This window comes from Onychomys torridus, chromosome 18 (assembly GCF_903995425.1).
Source record: "Onychomys torridus chromosome 18, mOncTor1.1, whole genome shotgun sequence".
In the NCBI taxonomy this organism is placed as follows: domain Eukaryota; kingdom Metazoa; phylum Chordata; class Mammalia; order Rodentia; family Cricetidae; genus Onychomys; species Onychomys torridus.
The window spans coordinates 25,818,162-25,838,438 of record NC_050460.1 but is presented as its reverse complement, the minus strand read 5'-3'; the positions used below and the strand labels follow the sequence as shown (position 1 = coordinate 25,838,438).

General features: G+C 41.6%; 1 protein-coding gene across 2 annotated transcripts; it reads left to right on the top strand.

Annotated features, from left to right (window-relative positions):
- The first annotated feature begins 293 nt into the window (after positions 1-293).
- On the top strand, positions 294-8,520 carry Ptp4a1 (protein tyrosine phosphatase 4A1). Of its 2 annotated transcripts, XM_036168130.1 has the most exons (6): positions 294-515; positions 3,465-4,077; positions 5,146-5,238; positions 5,456-5,586; positions 6,111-6,185; positions 6,798-8,520. In XM_036168130.1, the coding sequence occupies exons 2-6, from the start codon at positions 3,973-3,975 to the stop codon at positions 6,913-6,915; spliced, it is 522 nt and encodes a 173-aa protein (XP_036024023.1). In that variant the 5' UTR covers positions 294-515; positions 3,465-3,972; the 3' UTR covers positions 6,916-8,520. The 2 variants fall into 2 exon arrangements, with proteins under 2 accessions (XP_036024023.1, XP_036024024.1); XM_036168131.1 differs by lacking the exon at positions 294-515 and having other exon boundaries at positions 3,920-4,077; positions 6,802-8,520.
- Positions 8,521-20,277: the final 11,757 nt, after the last annotated feature.

Genomic DNA, 20,277 nt, shown 5'->3' with positions numbered 1-20,277 from the left:
CGGGCGACAGGGTTCCGCCCGCCGGAGCCGCGGCGTGCCACGTCGAGGCGAACCCGAGGCTCTAGCGGCCGAGCGTGTGTGTTCAGCAGCGAGGAACAAGCTCGCACTCCGCGCCATTCACCAACCGGTTCGCACCGGTGGCGGCCGCCGCCGCCGCCGCCGCCGCCGCCGCCGCCGCCGCGCGTGACGTCGGCGCCCCGGGCCCCGCCCCGCCCCGCGCCGCTGGCGTCCCGCGCCGTGATTGGCCGCCGCCGGGGCGCACGTCGCGCCGGCTATAAAGGGGCGGGCTTGTGACGCAAGGGCGCCTGGGCGCGCGCATTGGCTCTGGGCTGCGGCCGGCTCGGCGACGCTCCTCGGGCAGCTCACTGCATGGTCGTCTGGTGCCCCCGCCGCCTGCATCGCCGCCGCCGCCGCCCCGCGACGCCCACCGCCGCCTGCCCTGCCGCCGCCGCCTGCGCCGCCTCGGGACCGGCTGTATGATTAGGCCACAATCTTCAATGAGTAGACATATTCCTGTGAGTACCGCGGGCCCGGCCTTTGTTAGAGCGGGCGGCTGTGTCGGGAGGGAAGCGGGCGGAGGCGCCGGCCGGCGGGACTCGGGACCCGGGAGCGGTCGGCGGGGGCCGAGAAGCCGCTGTCTCCGTGCGCGTGCGACCCCGGCGGCCTTTGTTCCGAGAAGCCGCGCGGGCGTCGTGGACGTGGCCCGGCCGGGCCGGGTCGGGCCGGGACGGGGTGGGACGGGCGGGGCGCTGGGGACCGGGACCCGGCGCCCGGGGCCTCCCTCCCAAGATGGCCTCGGTGGCCGTCCGCGCTCGCCACCGCGAACCCCGTGATTGCGGACCTCGCGGCTGTGCGCGCCGCTCAAGCCCAGGCTTGCCCGACCTCCGCCAGGCGTCGGTAGGGGTGACCGGGGTAGTGGCGGGGGTCCCTACCCGGTCGGTCCCCGCGGCGAGCTGCGCCTGCGGCTGCCTGCTGTTGGACCAGGAGCAACAGGAGCTGGTCAGAACTGCGAGGCTCCTGTTGAGTGAGCAACCGTGCACCATTCCACTGCTGTTGAGCCGGGTTGACGCCGGGTTGGGACCCATGTGTGGACCTGAGGTCTAGATGCTGGGGTCGTGCTTCCCGGCTTGCTTTTATTTTATTTTTGACCTGGTTTGCGTCGTGCCGGCTAATCGTTTGGAAAAAAAAAAAAAAAATCAGAAAAGCTAGACCTGTTCCAGGAAGAAACGGCGTTTTACACGCGCTAGATTGGGTGCATTACCAGAAACCTGAGTGTATTTGGAACAGAATTGGATAAAGTAGATGGTTCTACAGACTGGCTTGATTCTGCAGTCCGACAAACTGACTTTTAAGCTAATGCCACAACACACATATACACACACACACACACTGTTCATTTCTCTGTTTTGTGTGCTATTAGTTTGTGCAGTTAAAATAGATCTCTTCGTGTGTCTGAGCTGCCTATCATGTTTAGTTTTTGCCCGTGAGGGAATGGGGGCATATTAGAAGGATGTCAATGGTCACCACTCTTAGTCGAAGTGTCCTCCAGCCACTGGGTGGCTCCACTCATTTCATACCAGTTCAGGAAATTTTTTTTTTTTATTCTTTCCAGCTTCCTAATGGAACTCTTAAAAAGCTTTGTGTCCCGTCCTGTGTATGGTCAAAAAGTGCTAAATTTACTAAAAGGCTGCTTAGGACAAGAAACCGTGCCTCAAAAGATGCATAACAATAATTTAATATTAGAGTCTACTCCTTGAAGTAGTAAATATCTTTACTGATAATTTAGACACCAGGTTTTTTAACCCATGGGCAGATAACTATCTTGTGAGGAGTCACTTAAGAAAACATGGGAATAAGTTGCTTGTGTTACCTTTTTAGTAAATAAAATCTTAGTTATTAGTTATTTGTTTTACCAAAAAAAAAAAAAAATAGACTGGACTCTCGGCTGACTTTATTTGAAGATTTTACTTTGGCGCTTCCTTCGGAAGGACACAGATGATGTGTTTGGACAGTGCTTGTCCTTGAGTGTTGTTGGCATTGAGTGCATTCCTTAGTTTCTACACAACCTGCCTACAGTAGATGGACAGACAGCAAAGCGTTTTGTTGTTAATATTCATCTACCTCTAATCGGTTTATTCAAAAAGCTTTTTATTCACACACTCTGAAAAAAAATGCCCTGAGAATATTAATCTACTATTTGGTGCAGACACGAAACTGATGTAATTTTTAAAGGGGAACTTAGGGAAAATGAAATGTATTTATAAGTTAGTAATCACAGTCACCTTGTGTTTGAGACCATATAAAAAGTCTTAACATAAATTCTAATTCCTTTGGGTTTTAGTTTAGAGCATGTAAGTGAAATTGGAGTTTAAAAATAGGAAAAAGGTAAAGTTGTGTATATTTTATTTGAAGATAATTTGTCTTAAGACTATATGGTTGAAGACCCCTTAAGTAATTGTATTTATAAGAGCCAATTTAATTGGAAACCCAAGAGATGACCTGAAAATATAAAAGCTCTTAGGAGTTACTAATTTTTAAGCAGGAAATTTCTTGTGGTTTCACATAGAGAGTAATCATTCAGTGCAATGTGGTTTATGGGAACAAGATAGCCTAGCATTCCAGTCAGTCTTCTAAGGATGAGTCCCATCAGACTAGAATCACACCCTCACACAATTCACAAGAGTTTAGTGACAGTGCTGTTTTCATGTACCTTTCCATGCTTTGAGACATGCTTGATGAGTTTTTACACTTAGAACCTGCTATAACTGTAATGTAACTGCACATGAATTATTTATAAATGTCAAGGAGATGATAGAAAATACAAAACAGAAGAGTGGGCATGACTTCATATTTAAGCTTTAGTAACTAAAATGTAAAGGCTAATTATTGAGAAATAGTTGCATTAAAAATACTATCTCTGTAGAAAGACCATACAAGAGATAGCTCCTTCCTTTTATCACAGTAGCTTAATAAACATTAAATACAACAGCAAAGAACTAGTGAGCAGATGAAGTGTCTCTCAGTATGAGTTTGGTAAATTATGCAAAAACTGAGAGATTTAAACTACATGAAGTTTATACTAGTGTGTAAACAGCAAGATAAGTCAATATAGAAAATAATGCATATAGTTTGGACCAGTATAAAAATAACTTAAAAGAGTAATTAATGTAATGTATTTGTGTATAGACGTGTTTATGGGAATTCCACCAAATGTAGCAGTGACTTTCTTTGAATATTCTTTATAATTGGCTAGCAACTTCACTTTAATGGGCTTGTGACTGCATACAGAAGGCCTATTGATTTTAAAATGCAGTCACCTTGAATTTTGTAATTCGAATAAAAGCTGACTTCTTGGTGTCTCTTAATTTGAGCATAGTTGTGTACTTAGTGGAAAGCCTGACATGTTCCTTTTGAATTGGAAAATAACTTTTTTCCCCCTCTTTCTTTCTTTTTCTTCTAAACAGCAGTTCTGTGGTGTTCTTGGTCACACATTTATGGAGTTTCTGAAGGGCAGTGGAGATTACTGCCAGGCACAGCACGACCTCTATGCAGACAAGTGAACTGTAGAAATTCATTACTACTCCACCAAGAAGCCCCCATAAGAGTGGATAACCTGGACACAGACGTGTTGAATTGAAATCTGCAGAGCATTTTACAAGAGCTCAGATCTGGATGGGGTAAACCTCAGTGCACTTCCTTTGTATTGCCTCAGTATTACTGGATTGAAGAATCACTGCTTCTTGTTAGGAGGTTCATTTCATTGCCCATTTCTCCCAAGTTCATATTCAAAGCACTGAGATTTCAAGTGGAGTATATTGAATATTGAAGTAGACTTCAGGTTGTTTTTTTTGTTTGGTTTGGTTTTGGGTTTTTTGGTTTTTTTTTTGTTTTTTTTTTTTTTTGCATCATTTCTGTATTCAATTTTTTAATTCTTTCATAACCCTATTGGGTGTTTTTTAAAACTAAATTAACATGGCTCGAATGAACCGCCCTGCTCCTGTGGAAGTCACATACAAGAACATGAGATTCCTTATTACACACAATCCAACCAATGCGACCTTAAACAAATTTATAGAGGTAAGTTACACTTTTTTAATGTCCTAATAGGTTGCCGGTTAATAGTGGGGCTAACTTGAAAGATGTTATAACTAAATTTGGTACTCAGAAAGGAAATGTCTTTATGGTGTTACAGTTTGAGAACTGTGTGCCTTTGAGTTTGCTTAGTTAAACTTACAAGGCAGAGACCGCCACTTACAGATTTTTTTCATGTGTCCTCTTATCCTAATGGGATAAACTACAATTAGCTAATGTCTTTGACTTCGTTTGTACTCTGACTCTACTTTCCAGCTTGTAATTCTGCTGTTTTCTCATGAGACGTGTAGTTTTCCAGCCTGTTCTTAGAAGGAATAATGTCAATTTATCTGGGCACACAATTATGAAGTTATTAAAACCTACAGATGCGCAAAGATAGCAAATAGGTGTCTCTAATTTATTGGAGTATTTGAATGTTACATATTTTTTAAATGTCTATAAAGTTGAATTATAATTACTTAATATATCCTCAGGCTTATGTTTTTTTTTATGGTGCATGGCTTTTTAAATTGAAGTCTGGATTTGAGACTTTGATATTATTTCTAAATTACTTCGGTCTGGGGAGGTAGTTCAGTCAGTAAAGTGCTTTACTGCTCATGCATGTAGATCCAAGATTTAAAAAGCCGTAAGCGGTGGCCCTGCTAGGAAGCCCAGTACTGGGGAAGTGGGGACACTTTGGACTCGGGGGCCAGCCAGCATAGCCTTCTTGGCAAGCTGTAGGACACATATCATTTCTCAAAAATGGGGTGAATAAGACCTGAAGTTGACTTCTGATCTCCAAATGCACCCACGTACTCATAGAAACCAGATTTAAGGGTTTTTTTTTTTTTCCGCTCGCCGAACTGAAAATGCGTGGTATTTAGTATTCCTTTTCACACTATATTATTCACAAACGGATTTAATTTGCCTCTGTGTTAAACATACATAACAGGTTCTGCCATTCTTCATTTACCTGCATGATCAAAAATGGTGAAAATGGCAGGTGACAGCAATAACAGTGTGGTTCTAAAGACCCCCATGAATGAATTTTTTTAATAAATGTATTTTTCCTAGGAACTTAAGAAGTATGGAGTTACCACAATAGTGAGAGTATGTGAAGCAACTTACGACACTACTCTTGTGGAGAAAGAAGGCATTCATGTTCTTGTAAGTACTTGAGATTTCATATATTTCTATTATGTTCCGAAAGTTTATTCAAGTTGGACTTGAAGAAGTTCAATTATAAGTCAAGGCAAAATTAGCCCAGTCAGCCTGGAACTTGCTATGAACTCAGCAATCCACTAGCCTCCTTGGTTTTGAGAATTTAAGACTGTACCAATGTACCTAGCTAATTTAAAGGTCTGAAATATTTCTTTTGATTCAGGATTGGCCTTTTGATGATGGTGCACCACCATCCAACCAGATTGTTGATGACTGGTTAAGTCTTGTAAAGATTAAGTTTCGTGAAGAACCTGGCTGCTGTATTGCTGTCCATTGTGTTGCAGGCCTTGGCAGGTGAGAAAGTCACCTCATTTCTTTCCAGATGGGTGGTTCTCAACCTTCCTAATGCTGGGTCCCTTTAATACAATTCCTCATGTTGTGGTGACCCCAACCATAAAATTAATTTTCATTACTACTTCATAACTAATTTTGCTACTGTTATAAATCATTGAATTAAATAACTAGTATACAGGGTATCTGATAAGCAACCTCCAAATGGACCTCGACCCACAGGTTCTATATCTCTAGCTTTCCGGCCATGTTATTTTGAGACGTGACCTCACTGAGTTGCCCTAGCTGGTCTTGAACTCACTTCCTAGCAGGCTTGAAATTATAATCTTCATGCCCTAGCTTTCCAGGTAGCTGAGATTCTAAACCTGTAGCATCAAAATCAGTCCTAAGATTAATATAAGGCTAATATTGGAATTTTAATATTGCAGGATGATTGATAATTATATTTTTGGATTTGGGGATATTCTAATGAATTTTATAGGGTTTAATTTTTAAAAAGTGATTCATCGAAATTTTTACCTTACCAGAGCTCCAGTGCTTGTTGCCCTAGCATTAATTGAAGGTGGAATGAAATATGAAGATGCAGTACAGTTCATAAGACAGTAAGTAATGCACTGTCCTCTTTCATGCCTGCTTGTATTTTCTTATTCAATGTCTAAATGAAGTAAAATCCAAATCATGGATCCATTCTCTTCAGTTTGTTTGTTTTGGTGTGTATATGTGTTTTGTCTGAATGTGTATTGTGTGCCTGTTCTTAGAGGTCGGAAGAGGGCATTGGATCCCTGCAACTGAAGTTGATGGTTGTGAGCCACCATGTGGGTGTTGGGAACTGAACTCAGGTCCTCTGGAAGAGCAGCAAGTGCTCTTGACTACTCCCTCCATTGTTATTTTTAAGATACTACTGAGGCCAGGAGAAAAGGACCTTATCCAACCTTTTGCATTTGTACAAATGATTGTTGAATGATTTGTTATGCTTTATTGACTCTGTGCTTGTTATCATTTTGCTGAGATATTTATGGCTAAAGTTGGATCTTTTTTTGGTTTTAGTTTTGGGTGGTGGTAGTCTCAAAATCATTCATAGAATAAAAGTCAAATACAAACTAGCATATTATTTAGAAATCTCAGGGCTCTAAATAGGTCTTTTGGTCTTCGTTGTCATCTTTCTTGCTGCAGGAAGGAGCATCCTTCAGTTACCTTTCTCTTTTTCCTTCCAGAAAGCGGCGTGGAGCTTTTAACAGCAAGCAACTTTTGTATCTGGAGAAGTACCGTCCTAAAATGCGGCTGCGCTTCAAGGATTCCAATGGTCATAGGAACAACTGTTGTATTCAATAAAACTGGGGTGCCTGATGCCATTGCCTTGGAAGTGGAACTTCAAATGGGACGTGATTTGTCATACACAGTTAACCAACATGTGGGATTATTGAATAGGTCTGCTGAAGCTTCCATGGTGATACTGAAAACCAGTTCTACCAGGCTACAAGCTTGACAGAATTGCAACCTCTATATTTGGGTTTGATCAGCCTGTTTGGACAGTTAGCAAAAGATCTTTGCTGGTCAGCATTCAAAATGTGCTTATTATTTGTACCAATTGACCTTTCCTAAAATATGGTATTGAGTTATGTCCTTAAATGTACCCCGTGCCAGAGTATTATTAGTATATAAGGAATTTAGAAAGATTAGGTGCCAAAATACCCAGCACAATACCTGTATATTTTTAGCATCATACAGAACCAAAATTCCAGGAACTAAGAACACTCTTCCATGGATTATTCCTTCAGTCATTTCAAACACTGCAGGGCTTCTCTCCATATCTGCCTGCTCACTCTGTTTACATCTCCCACACTCATACCAGTATACATCGGGTTTGCTTAGCCATCAATATTTTTTTAGGAAGTCTTGTGCTGATTATTTAATGTCTTCGTCTTATTTTGTGCTGTTTATGGGAAACCTCCATTTGAAAATCAACTTTGTTACAGAAGCACATTTCTTCAATAATGTCTCCAGACAAAAAGCCTTATAGTTAATTTAATATTTGCACTCAAAGGTGCAACTTAACAGGGAGGGCCTGATAAAAGAATGGGAGGAGGCTTAAATATTTTTAGTAAAATGTTGCCTTTGTCTTGTGCAGAACATGTAGAATATGCTCTTTAATTTAGTAAATATTTTTAAAAGGTAGATACATTGTTGTAGCTAACCAATTCTTAATCAAAATTTCTGAAATTGTTTTTTTCCAATACCTATCAGAATGTTTTCCAGCTTGCTTGAATTATGGTTTTCCCCTCTCCCCAACCTCTCTTGCAAAAAAGACATGGGATCTGCTAATGAACAGAGCAGACACATTGTATATGCCTTTTCAGCTATGTCACTTAATAATTGGATACTTGATCATTTGTTTATTATGTAATCGATAAAATGGTGATGTGCATTGTTAGTTCAACCATATATTTATACTGTCTGGGAATGTGTGGTTATAGTTCTGTGGGAGAAATGATTTGTCAGTGTTCACCAGCTTGTAAAAACTTAGTGCAAGAGCTTCAACATCTAAGTAAATGCGTTTGTCACTGAGGTTCTTCTGCTTAAAATTAACTTATTTTATGGAAAACAATGGATTCAGTTAATATTTGAATTTATGAACAAATTTGTTAGGGTTATGGGCACTGGTGAATACCAAGTGCTTTTTATTATAAATTTTACTCTTTAAAGGTCTAGATAATTTTGAACCGATTGAATGTTGTGTACTGAGGGAAAACAGTTTGTAATAGATGATGACCTTGATTTTTAAGATTCAGTCCCATCAGTCAGTAGTTTTGTGCAGTTTCCGATCCAGTTTTCTCATTTTTAAGTTAATTACATGCCTGTATATATTTTGAAATTAATTTGAACCTGAGTATTTGGCACATGATGGCTTAATAAATTTTAACTTTCAATAATCTGAAATGTTTCATTTCCATATTTTATGCTATGTTAAATGAAGAGGATTTGTCTTTAAAAGTTACAAATGTAAATTTAAAATTGGATTGAAAAATTATATTCGATCTTGTGCTCTAAAAATTTATTATTGTCTTTTTCATGCCAGTCTAGCATTAAAAAGTCCTGGTGTAGGTCATTGGTTCTTACTAAATGATATTCTATTACCACACAGCCCATAAACAAGCGTTTGTTCTTATTTGGAGAGGAAAGGTGCTGTCATGATTATTGAAAGATCTTTTAAGTTTAAAAAGTTGTATTTATTGAGATTGTATATATGGTGCTAAAAGTCACTTTGCTTTATAAACTTACCTGTGCATTATAATATATTTACTCTTTAGTCAGATATTCTGTATCTGTAAATACAGTGATACCTATGATAACATCAAAAAAAATACCTTGGGTCTGATAAGAATTTGAAGAGTTACAAGGAGTTCTTAAATGCAAGAAGTTGGCAAACGTTATAAAATTTTCTTTGGAGGCCTGGAATATAGCTCAGTGACCAGAGTACTTGCCTAGCAAACAGGAAGCCCTGAGTTTGAGCCCCAGCACCATATAAATCAGGCATAGTGGTATAGAGGAATCAAATCCAAGGTCATCCTCAACTATGTAACTTAGCCAGCCTGGTGTATGAAGTGCTGTGTCCAAATGTGTAATTGCTTGCTCGGAGCTTAGGTACCTTCAGTAGTCACTAATAGTGACTATTCTGGCTTTTGATGTTCCTGATAGAAGTAATGTGGTTACCGAATCAGAAGAAAATGCAGGCTCCTATATGTGTGTGTGGGGGTGGGGTGGGCAGGGGAGACCTGAAAAGTTGGTATCACTGGCCATTCTGCAGTAGCCTGCAACCTTCCTTTTTTCTTAGTGCCCACTGAGGGCAGTGCTTCCCCATCCACATTTAACATCCCTCCACTCTCAGACACTGCTTGCCATAACATGTGATTGAGCCCCAGTATGGTATGACTTAACTGGTTTCATAGCCTAGCTGTAATCTCAGCCTCAGGGTCTGTTTTGTTCCATTCATCTGGCAAACTACTCCAACATTGAAGAGGATGTAAAAGATAGTGTTGCCAGATTCTAGTCGATAATTATCCCATCCCTTACCACTAACATACTTTTTTGTGTTGACGTTTCAGGAAATCTTATTGGTAAGAATGCTTCAAATGGAAGTGACTTAATTTGTAAACGAAAGGCTAATATACACGAAGTAGTAGTATCTACTGTACAGTTTATGCTCCATGTTCTTGATTCCTTGAATTTGTGTGTGTCTCCTTAAAACCTGAATTGAAAATTAAAGACTGCTTTAAGTATCTGACAATGTTTCTACATTACCTTTTGGGTAACTACACTAGATGGTATTGAAAGAAAAGTAAATTATGTTCATTTCTAACAGATTGAGCAAGTTTTTTGTTTTTTGTTTTTTCCAGAGCTGAGGACCAAACCCAGGGCCTTGCGCTTGCTAGGCAAGCACCCTACCACTGAGCTAAATCCCCAGCCCCAGATTGAGCATGTCTATGCGTCAAGAATAGAACTGACTGATATAATTAGATACATAGTCATATTAACCAGATAATGCATAATACAGCCGTTGATAGCTGCCACTTAGTAATCTACTGTCAAGTGTTTTCACAGTTCAGTTTTATACAAGGGGTTATAATGGATTTGTTGTAACTATATGTATAGGACATGTATGAACCTCCAGTTAAGTAACTAATTCTGAAGCTGAGCATAGTGGGGCACTCTGAAATCGTGGCAGGCAGAGCTCCATAGTGAGCTCCATAGCTATATACCAAGACGTGTGTGCAGCTTATGTAAATGCATACATGTAATAACGCCAGAGTTGCAGCCTGTACTACATGAGACCCTGTCTCAAAAAACAAGAACAACTAAAGAACATGGAGGGGGAGTCAGGAAAGGAAGAAAGGAATCCAGCCTGATTGAGCATGATGACCATCTGTACTGTCGATAACCTGCAGCCTGACTCACTAATAGTTTCAACACTTTTTTTTTTTTTTTAATATTGTGAAGTTTATTTACAAACTCACTATTTCCCCACCATCATAAGATGAACATTTGTTATGTATGATCAGAGAAAAGACTTTGGAATGGGCAATCTGATTGTACTATTCATTTAAAGAAAAATTAAAGTTTTAAGCCAATGGAACAATTCTCAGTACTGTCTCCAATGTAACCCAGCAAAATATTCACAAATTAAAAAAGTCTAAGTCCCAAGCTGCAATTTATTGTTCCTCCCCCTCCCCAGTATGGTCTACAGAGCCAGGGATCCTACTGCCTTTCAGAACATCAGACCTCACAGCTGACAACTCAGTAGCTAAGTCACTGGATAAGCCATTTTCTGAATGCCAGAGACCAAACCTCCATTCCATCAAGCCAGCTCTGGGTTTAACAGATTATTTTACTGTAGTGATTAGGGCTTTGAATTTTTAACTCAGTTATTTTTCTTATAAAAAGTAATAAAATGTCAACATATGCAGGGTGGTATCACTCTGTGAGATGTAACCATAGAGAAATATGATGGCTGATACTTTGGATATTTTTTTTTTTTTTCAGAGGTGAAGACCAAACCCAGGGCCTTGTGTTTGCTAGGCAAGTGCTCTGCCACTGAGCTAAATCTCCAACCCCCATTTCCCTAATTTGAATGCAATCATAAGGAACTTGAGGTGACTCAAAAACAGCCCTGTCCCTGAAAAATTCTTTGTTCTGTTCTGGTTTTACTTGTCAGGTTTCTTGTGTGTAACAGTTGTATTGTGTGATAGAATTTAGTTGACATTAAATGTCAAGTTTGTTCACTTTTTAAATTCAGTATTATAAAAGCCAATATTGATTATCAACTTGAGACCCTCCAACTGAAAAGAATTGTAAGAATCAGATGGGCTTGTGGCCATATCTGTGAGGCATTTTCTTGGCTGCTAATTGAAGTGACCAGCCTACTGTGGGTCCTATTGCCCCTGGACAGGTGGGCTCTGACTTTCTTGGTGAAGTCCTTTCTTCCCTCAAGTGGGTTTTCTTTTCTTTTTCTTTTTCTTTTTCTTTTGACTTTTCTTTGAGACACAGTTTCTCTGTGTAACAGCTGTCCTGGAACTTACTTTGTAGACTAGAGATCTCAGAAATCAGCCTGCCTCTGCTGGGATGAAAAGCATGTACCACCATCGCCCAGCTCAAATTGCTTTTTTGGTCATTTATCACAGCAACAAAGCAAACTAGGACAGATACATCTTAGGAGAAGCATTTTCTTTTTCCTTCTGGTGGTGGTGTTTTTGAGAGAAGCTGTAGCCCTGGCTGACCTCAAACCCTCTACGTAACTGAATATGACTTTCAACTTCTGATCCTCCTGCCTCCATTCCCAAATTCTGGAATTATAGGCCTGTGGTGCTGGAAACCCAGGGCCTCATGTATCTAGATAAGCACTCCACCCACTGAGCTACATCTCCAGCCCAGAGGAATCACTTTTCTCTAGAAAGTAGAGTCTGGCTAGTTAGAGCTAAGGTCAAAAGGAGGGCTGTGGTTCCAGCTCCGAAGAATGATTTAGTTTCTTACTTGGCTAGAATCCAGAATTCATGATGAATCAATAGACCTCATTGCATGAACAATTACATCCCAGGTGTTGGGCACTGAGGACATAAGGTTACTTTTAAACCTTGCAATTGTAGGACTAACAGTAGAAGGTCAACTTGTAACTGCTGGGTGTAACATTGTACTATCTAAACCAAAACAACCTCTCCTAAAGAAACGTTTGAGTATGCAAAAGAAACACTGATCTGCCCTTGCTAAAAATGCACATATATTCAAATGATTTTTATGGGTAGCTGTCAGCAGAATGCCATTAAAACACAGACTTTAAGCAAACATGTAGACATTAATGAAATGATAATCATAGTTACGCTTACCATACTATGCATTAAAATAAATCCAGGTGTATTTGACATTCCCTCACTGGCACATCCAGGTATTCAAACTCTTCACAGAAGCACATCTCAAAAAGAAAATTCTTATGGACATCTGGAAGTTGAGCACTGGCTTTGAGTTGTTTGGCTGATTGCACTTACAAATCAGATTATTCCTGTGTTAAGTAGGGATTGATGGAGGCAATGTCCAGAAGCAGGATTGTTCTTTCATCAAAACAACTGAAGAACTGCAGTCTCTCTGTGGAAGTGAGACACTGTGCACAAGGCCTGGGGGGCTTGACATTTCATAGACTAGAAAATGAGAAAGAGATGGAAGAGTTTATGGGTCAGTTCCCCTGCCGCCTGGAAGTGGTAGACACCAGTAGGTTTAGTATATGATCACGTGATCAGAAGCTTCCACAGATGTTATTGAAATAAACGGCGCTGGTGGTGGCACAAGTTAATGCATGGAAAGGTCGAGGTCACGAAGGAACCCAGTATTAGTTTTAGAGCTTTATTAGGAAGAAGAGGGGTCGGGGAGAAGAACCAGGCCTGGGAAAGGAGCTTGCGCAGTGAGAGGGAAAGATGATGAGGAAGAGAGAGCAGAGCAGAGAGAGGGTGGAGCCTGAGTCACAGCTCTTTAAGGCACAGATGGGCTTACAGAGCCAAGCCACGCATTCACAGATTGTGTGACCACACAACGCCTATGTGATCACCAGCGTACGCAAGACCCTTTGCTTAACATCTGAACTGCGCATGAGCAGTCATGAAACTGGAGTAAGGGCAGAATTCTAACCGTTTTCGGTCAACTTTCCATAGCTTCTCAGTCCACCTGAGGCTTTTGGGTAATTAAACCTGGACCTAATATATAAAAGATTGAGAACTCACTAACAACTTGGAAAATGACTCTGCCTTCCAATTCTACTTCACACCAGTAGAGGAAAGGCCTAGTGTGGTTCACTTCTACTAACACTGCTCCACACAATCAAAGCTGTTTCTCTGACTTAGTTCTTTGTTGTTGTTGTTCTTGTTTTCAAGTCAGGGTTTCTCTGTTCACTGTTGAAGTCCGGGTCTGTACTCAGTTTGGGCACAGCTGGCTGCCCTGTGCATTCTACCTTAAAAAGTTAAAGGAGGCATTTCTCGCTTTTGCTTTGTGGCTGCCTCCAAAGGCTAGCCACGCTCCCCCTGGTGTGAATATTCAAGAACAATAAGGATCTATCTGTAGAGCACTGTCCTTTTGAGTCGGGTCTTCATGTGGGAGGGGAATGAGGGGGAATTCATTATTCTATTTTAAATCAACAACAACAAAAATACATTTCAAACTCGTTGGTTTCTTTTTCTAGACTTTCCAATGTTTTATTTTTACCCCTCTTCATGATTTCAAGTTTGTGCTTCCTTTTTCTCAAATAAGATTTTTATTTTGGAAAACAGTTACAGGAAATTTGAAGACATGTTGAAACTGAAAGGGTTGAAATGAGTGTGCCCTGTGCTTGTGCACTATGATGGTAATTATTAAACCTCAAACATCTCTAGACTCTCAAAAATGACTTGAGAGCTTATTGAAACAGATTGCTGGACTATGCCCCCGACAGTTCTGATTTGGGGGGGGTCTGGAGTGGAGCTTGAGAATCTCCAGTTCTCACATGCTGCTGCTGCTACTGCTGTTAGGAACATTGAGAACCACTGCTTTAAAGAAAAGTGTTTGAATGATAAAGGAAATAGGAACATGGTGATGGATCTGTCACGTTGCATAGCCCCAACTTCCAAGCATAGCAGTCTTCATCTCCATCAGCAAGATGTGACTATTTGCAAGAGACCACCAGAAACCAGGGCTATTGATGTTCCCTCATAGAAGGAGGATTCACCTTGTCTGAGATTTCGACCACTCTGTCTTGCACTTCCCAGCTGGGAAATTGTAATTCTGCTCTAATTGCATGTGACACTAATCTCAGGGGGTTCTAGAGTAAATATACTGGAGAAAATTAATTTATTTGCATTTCATCCCATCTATGAAGCTATGGAGATTCTGTTCTAGGATAATAATTTTTTTTTTTTTTTGGTGGTGCGGCTACATTGGGGTCACCCATATCCATCCACGTAAGTCACCTCCACTCTGTAAACAAGCTCAATAAACTCATTGATTCTTCAAGTTAGACTTGGTGGAATGGTACTTTGGTTTGATCCTCTATAAGGAGGAAGCACATTTCCCCAGGGAAAGCAGTCCCACAATAAGTGCACTCCAAACCCCAGTTTCTGTACTGAGGATTTGCCATCCACCTCACCATTAAGAAACCCATTGAAGAGAGAATAACCAAAACATTATGTTGTCTATCATGAGTGTCATCTGTATAAAAGAAAAAGTAGCTCAGGATACCAAAGTAGAATGTTCGAATCCAGAGAGATGACAGGGGCTTTCAGTGTTAAGGTCAGTCACTGTGGGAAATTGTCAGAGATCACACATAAAATTACTACACTAAGCCTCATGAGTGAAATGGTAATTAGAGTGTTTTGCCTGAGGACCTCTGATGTTAGCTAATGGATCATGGGGTCCCTAGAAATGAAATGAATATTGCTTGGCACATGTAGGTAGCCACGATAGGTAGGTACTCACGATTTTTTTTTTTTCAATTCCAGAATAGAAGTCAGTTCAGAAACTAAAGTGTCTTTAAGGAATGTCTCAAAAAATTTATCAGGTTTATGTGGAGTCCATTATCTGTGGGTCAATCACTCCTGAACATGAGACCTATCCTGGAGTAGTTGGCATACCTAGTGTCGCTCTCTTGGAGAAAATTGATTTTCTCTCCCTCAACAGGTATATATGACAGTTGCTAACCTTTTCCTTATCCTTAGTGGTTATGTTTTCATTCATTCATTCACTTTTAAAAATATAGTAAAATAAGATGCAACAAAAACTTTCACTTTGGAGTTGGACAAGACAAACCAACAGAAAGAAAAGAGCCCAAGAGAAGGCATAAGAATCAGAGACACATTCACTCTCTCAGGAACCCCATAAAAACACTAACCTGGAAGCCATAATACATACCAAGAGATCTGGTAGAGACCTATGCAGGTGCTGTACATGCTGCTTCAGTCTCTGAGTTCACATGAGCTTTGCTCAGCTGACAAAGAGGGCCTTGTTCTCCTGGAGTCCGCCATCCCTCTGGCTCTTGGACTCTTTCTGCCTCCTTTTCTGCGGGGTTTCCTGAGCCCTGAGAGGAGGGATTTGATGGAGGCATCCCATTTAGGGCTGAGTGTTCCGAGGTCTCTCACTGTCTTTGTAATGTCTGGCTGTGGGTCTCTGTATGTGTTCCCACCTGATGCTGTAGGAGGAAGCTTCTCTGATTTTGGCTGAACAATGCAGTGATCTGTGAGTATAGCAGAATGTCATTAAGAGTCGCTTCTCTATTTGATATTTTACTCTGAGACGGGTCTCATTGAATTGCTCAAGCTAAACTTCAACTTGGGTCTTCCTACCTTAGCTTCCCAGTGATGGGAACATAAGCATGTGCCACCATACCCACACAAAAAAGTTACTTCTTGATTCTGGTGCTGTGTAATGGGATAGCTCATTCAAGAAAGTCTAGGATAGACCAGCATATTGGTGAAATTATTAAGGCCACTCCACGTAGTTAAAAGGGAGGTTTATTTTGTGGGCTAACTTACAAATGAAGGGATAGGTTGCAGGGTCTGGCAAAGGTATAGCGCAGTCCGGTGGTGTTCTCTGGAGAACTCTGCTCGGTCTACCTCCAGCGTCCAGAGCCCCAAACCAAGAGAGCAACTTCCTCCTGATCCTCGGTCTTTGGCTCCCTCCTCCGCCCCGCCTTGTGGGCGTGATCATTACTGAAGCCTCAATGGGGGTTGGAACTTCCAGGCCAATGCTGGGTTGGCTATCCACTACACCAGCAGTCTAATGACTTTCCTAGAGGAATCAAAGAACTTGTGTGGAATCTGCTGGTCCTCAATAATTTCCTATGACTCAAGCAAGGGGAGACTTGAGTCATAATTCTATCAGTTCTGCAGATCATCCTCAGATGAGATCATCTGGATGGATAAACCTTGTCTTTCCACTCATCTCTTTCTCCTTGTTAAAAAAAAAAAAAATGATTTTGTCTGTTCAACTGTGAAAATGCTTCAGAGAATGAATCGTGTCTGATCAAAGCAATGGATCTGAGCTCCTGTGGCACCCCAGCATCTGTGACAGAAGCTGACCAGCACTAATGACAACATACCACCCCACAACAACGAAATTGCCGTTTCAGTGAGTTATTAACTAAGTGAAAATGTGTTTTTAGAACTTCCTCAGCTGGGCATGGGGAAACCTACAGTTTGCAAACCTAGTCACAGCACTCCAGAATCTGTGGCCTCACCTAGTCTATGTAGCAAGACCTTGCCTCAAAAATAGCAGTGTCAGCAACATCACCCAAAGCAAAAGACATTCCAAGTTCCAGTGATGTACAGACAGGAGGAAGAAACACAGGTCTAAACCAGTCATGGCCATTAAGCCCCTCTAAGACTTGTCCAGGGAGAATGATTTGACTGATGAAACTGAAGGGATTTTGTAGAGTCTTCGGTAAAAATTTTCCCTTCTTAAAGTAAGAGAAGATTTTAAGAGAAGGAATTTTGGTACCAGGGTACTGACTTCCTGCCCAGCGTGAGGTTAGCTAAACAGGCAGTCTCTGGGTGGAGGCCATTTTGTAACTACTGGAGGCCACAGCCTCTGCAATGAAAATGGCAGAACACAGACTGGGAAGTCCTGCTGGGAGAAGAAGCCTTCTGTGGATACACTGAGAGAGGACTTGCTGTAGTAATTAGCCCTCACGTATACGAATATTTTTGCAGAACTGAAGGTCTGGAAGAAGACAGAGGGACCAGAGAAACAGGCATTCAGCAGTCCACCTCAAATGCCTGTGTGGGTAGACAGATTGCAGCCCATACAGAAATCAAAAAACAGCAAGAGTGACAGTTACCAAAGCGGAATTACAAAGAATGTGTTCCTGTAGTGGTCTCCTGACTTTGCCCCCCCCCCGGGAGGGGGAGGGGAATGGCTGTCTTGGTGAGAAGTGTTCCTGAGCTTAGTCACTAGGTGAGATGACTCGGAGACTGCTATTGATGAGGAGACCAGCAGGTGGCAAGAGAGGCAAAACTCAGAACCAATTAGCAAAAGGACAAGTTGGGATTCTGGGCATCTCCACCTCTGTCCTTCACCCAGCTTCACAGCAGTGACCTTCTGAGTGAAATGTCTCCCGTTTCACTCACTCAGATCCATGCAAATTCCTCTTTCGTTCAACGGACTCCAAGGCAACACACCACAGAGGTACTTACACATCGATGTTTACTGCAGCATTATTTGTGATCCCAAGTTATGGGACCAACCTAGCAACCATAGAGGAGTGATAAAATATGGCATATGTGCACAAATAGACATTGTTCAGCCATAAAGAAGAATGAAGCTGTGTCATTTGGAGAAAATCATGTTGGATCGAATAAGTCATTCTCAGAAATATACATAAAATTATGCGTGCATATACAAAATGAAAATAAAAGCAGCACTGTGTAAAAGACCAAGAGGGAACTAAGAGGGTGAAGGAGAAAAAGGAAGGTAGTGGGTATGGGGAAACAGGCTCAAGGGACATTATGTATGTGTGTTCAAAAGTCCTTGTGCAACAGAGTACCATGCAAATGAGTATTACACAATGAAAAAACTTAGAATAATAAAAGTGAAGCCAAAATTTTTAAAAAGAAAGGAAGCATTCTTGAAAGGTATCCCGACACCTTTACTGCTGTGACAGAAACAGGTGACAGTACAATAGGATGATGATAACAAAAGGAAAACCTGCTCATAATTGCCACTCTGGTGGAATTCAGAGTCTAAAAGGAGAGATGAGTTCCCTAGGAAACAAGACAGTGAAGTATGAGAAGTAACCTAAAGAAAAATAAGTCCAGTATGTGGAAGTAAAGCAAAGGCTCGGTCATGACTTAATGAGAGAAGTTTTGTTGTTTGTGGATTTTTGTTTGTGTGAGAATGTAATGTGGGAATCCAGCTGGATAGTTAGGCCACAATATAGGCATCAGCCTTTCACTGATACTAGCTGACAGGCACCCACTGTGTTTGTAAATTCTTAGTTGACAGACTTCCAGGTACCTGAATCTTTCATCTGGAAAGTGAATTTGCTTCAGAAGTGGGTATCAGTGGCCAGATGTCCTGCATCTGCTTTCCAGGCTCATCTCTGGGAATCAGAGCATGGCTCAGGTTTGTGATGTGAAGCTTCCCCCACCTAAGAAAGGTATAATAAGAGTCCCATTTGTCCATATAGGATGTCTCTCATTAGAGCCCTTGGCCTTGCTGCCTCAGATGCTGGGGTCTGAATGCTCCTCAGAGTTCTCACCATGCTGTTGTTTGTCTGTCTATGGCATTAATAACTCTTCTAATAAACATATACCCCCAGCAATTTGTTTCACTGCCCTCTTGAGCCCCTATCTGAGACCTTTCATTGCTAGGTTTTTGTAAACTTAGCTATCAGGGAAGAGTCCCTTACCCTCCAGAGATAATGTGAACACAATAGCCAATAACATTTTTTTTTTTTTTTTTTTTGGTTTTTCGAGACAGGGTTTCCTGGAACTCGCTTTGGAGACCAGGCTGGCCTCAAACTCACAGAGATCTGCCTGGCTCTGCCTCCCAAGTGCTGGGATTAAAGGCATGCACCACCACCACCTGGCCAATAACTATTTTTTTTAAAGATTTATTTATTTATTTTATGTAGATGAGGGCTTTATCTGCATATACAACTTTATGCCAGAAGAGGGTATCAGATTCTACTAGAGGTGGTTGTGAGCCACCATGTGGTTGCTGGGAATTGAACTCAGGACCTCTGGAAGAATAGCCAGTGCTCTTAACCGCTGAGCCATCTCTCAAGCCCCCAATAATTATTTTTTTAGACTTGAAATAGTCCAGTCAGGTGTGGTTGCAATAATCAACAGGTCAAAAGAAACAGGCCATAGCGTGAGAGACAAAGTTATGAAAGGACCAAGCAGACGCCATCACAGGCTGCTCAGTCTCCTCTCAGAGATCAGCCCTCAATTTCAGTTTCCTGAGACTTGAGCAAGCAGTTTCTGGGAGGGCCATGAACAAAAGATAGTCCTTGCAGTAGCTCCCTTTCTGAATGTACTCTGACTGCTCAAAGTTCAGCCAGGTGTTTATTGTCTGAGACCCCTCACTATGTCCATGGCAGCTCAAGCACAGAGCCTGGACCAGAGGCTGGCCCCCACAGTCAGTACATGCTAGGCCAGCCAGCCCCATGGCAGCTCAAGGACAAAGCCTGAGCCTTATCCCGGACAGCCCCCAAAATGATAATTGTGACCCCCAACCAATAAATTCAAAGGTTACATACCCTCACCCAATTAAAAGAGAACAGAGATAAAAATAAACCAATCCGAGTTGCACCAGTGCAAAACCCCCAACTGCCCTGAAGGGCTTATGGTTTTTACGTTTAAATAGCTAGCCACGCAAAGAAAGAGCAACTCCTCCCTGCCTCACTCACTGTATTGGGTGTAGGAACGAGTTCCCCATCTAGACTTGTAAACTTAAACAAAATAAATCTTGCTGTTGCATTCTGGACATCCATGGTCTTCGGTGGTCTCTTTGGGGTCATGATCTGGGCAAAACAAGTTACATTTTAAGTTTTTAATTACCCTGCCTAAGAGATCCATGAAACAAAAATGCCTCTGATCTCTAAGCCCCTTGCCCAAGGACAATGAACAGAGGCTATTGTTTATGGGAGATAATAAGGCACACGTTTTCACTCCTCTGAACAAGTTTGTTTGA

Excerpts from the sequence above, each read along its gene's own strand:
- Ptp4a1 (XM_036168131.1), top strand. The coding sequence starts at position 3,973 with ATGGCTCGAATGAACCGCCCTGCTCCTGTGGAAGTCACATACAAGAAC. Across the intron at positions 5,239-5,455 it reads AAGAAGGCATTCATGTTCTT|GATTGGCCTTTTGATGATGG; the intron begins GTAAGTACTTGA and ends CTTTTGATTCAG. Across the intron at positions 5,587-6,110 it reads TGTGTTGCAGGCCTTGGCAG|AGCTCCAGTGCTTGTTGCCC; the intron begins GTGAGAAAGTCA and ends TTACCTTACCAG.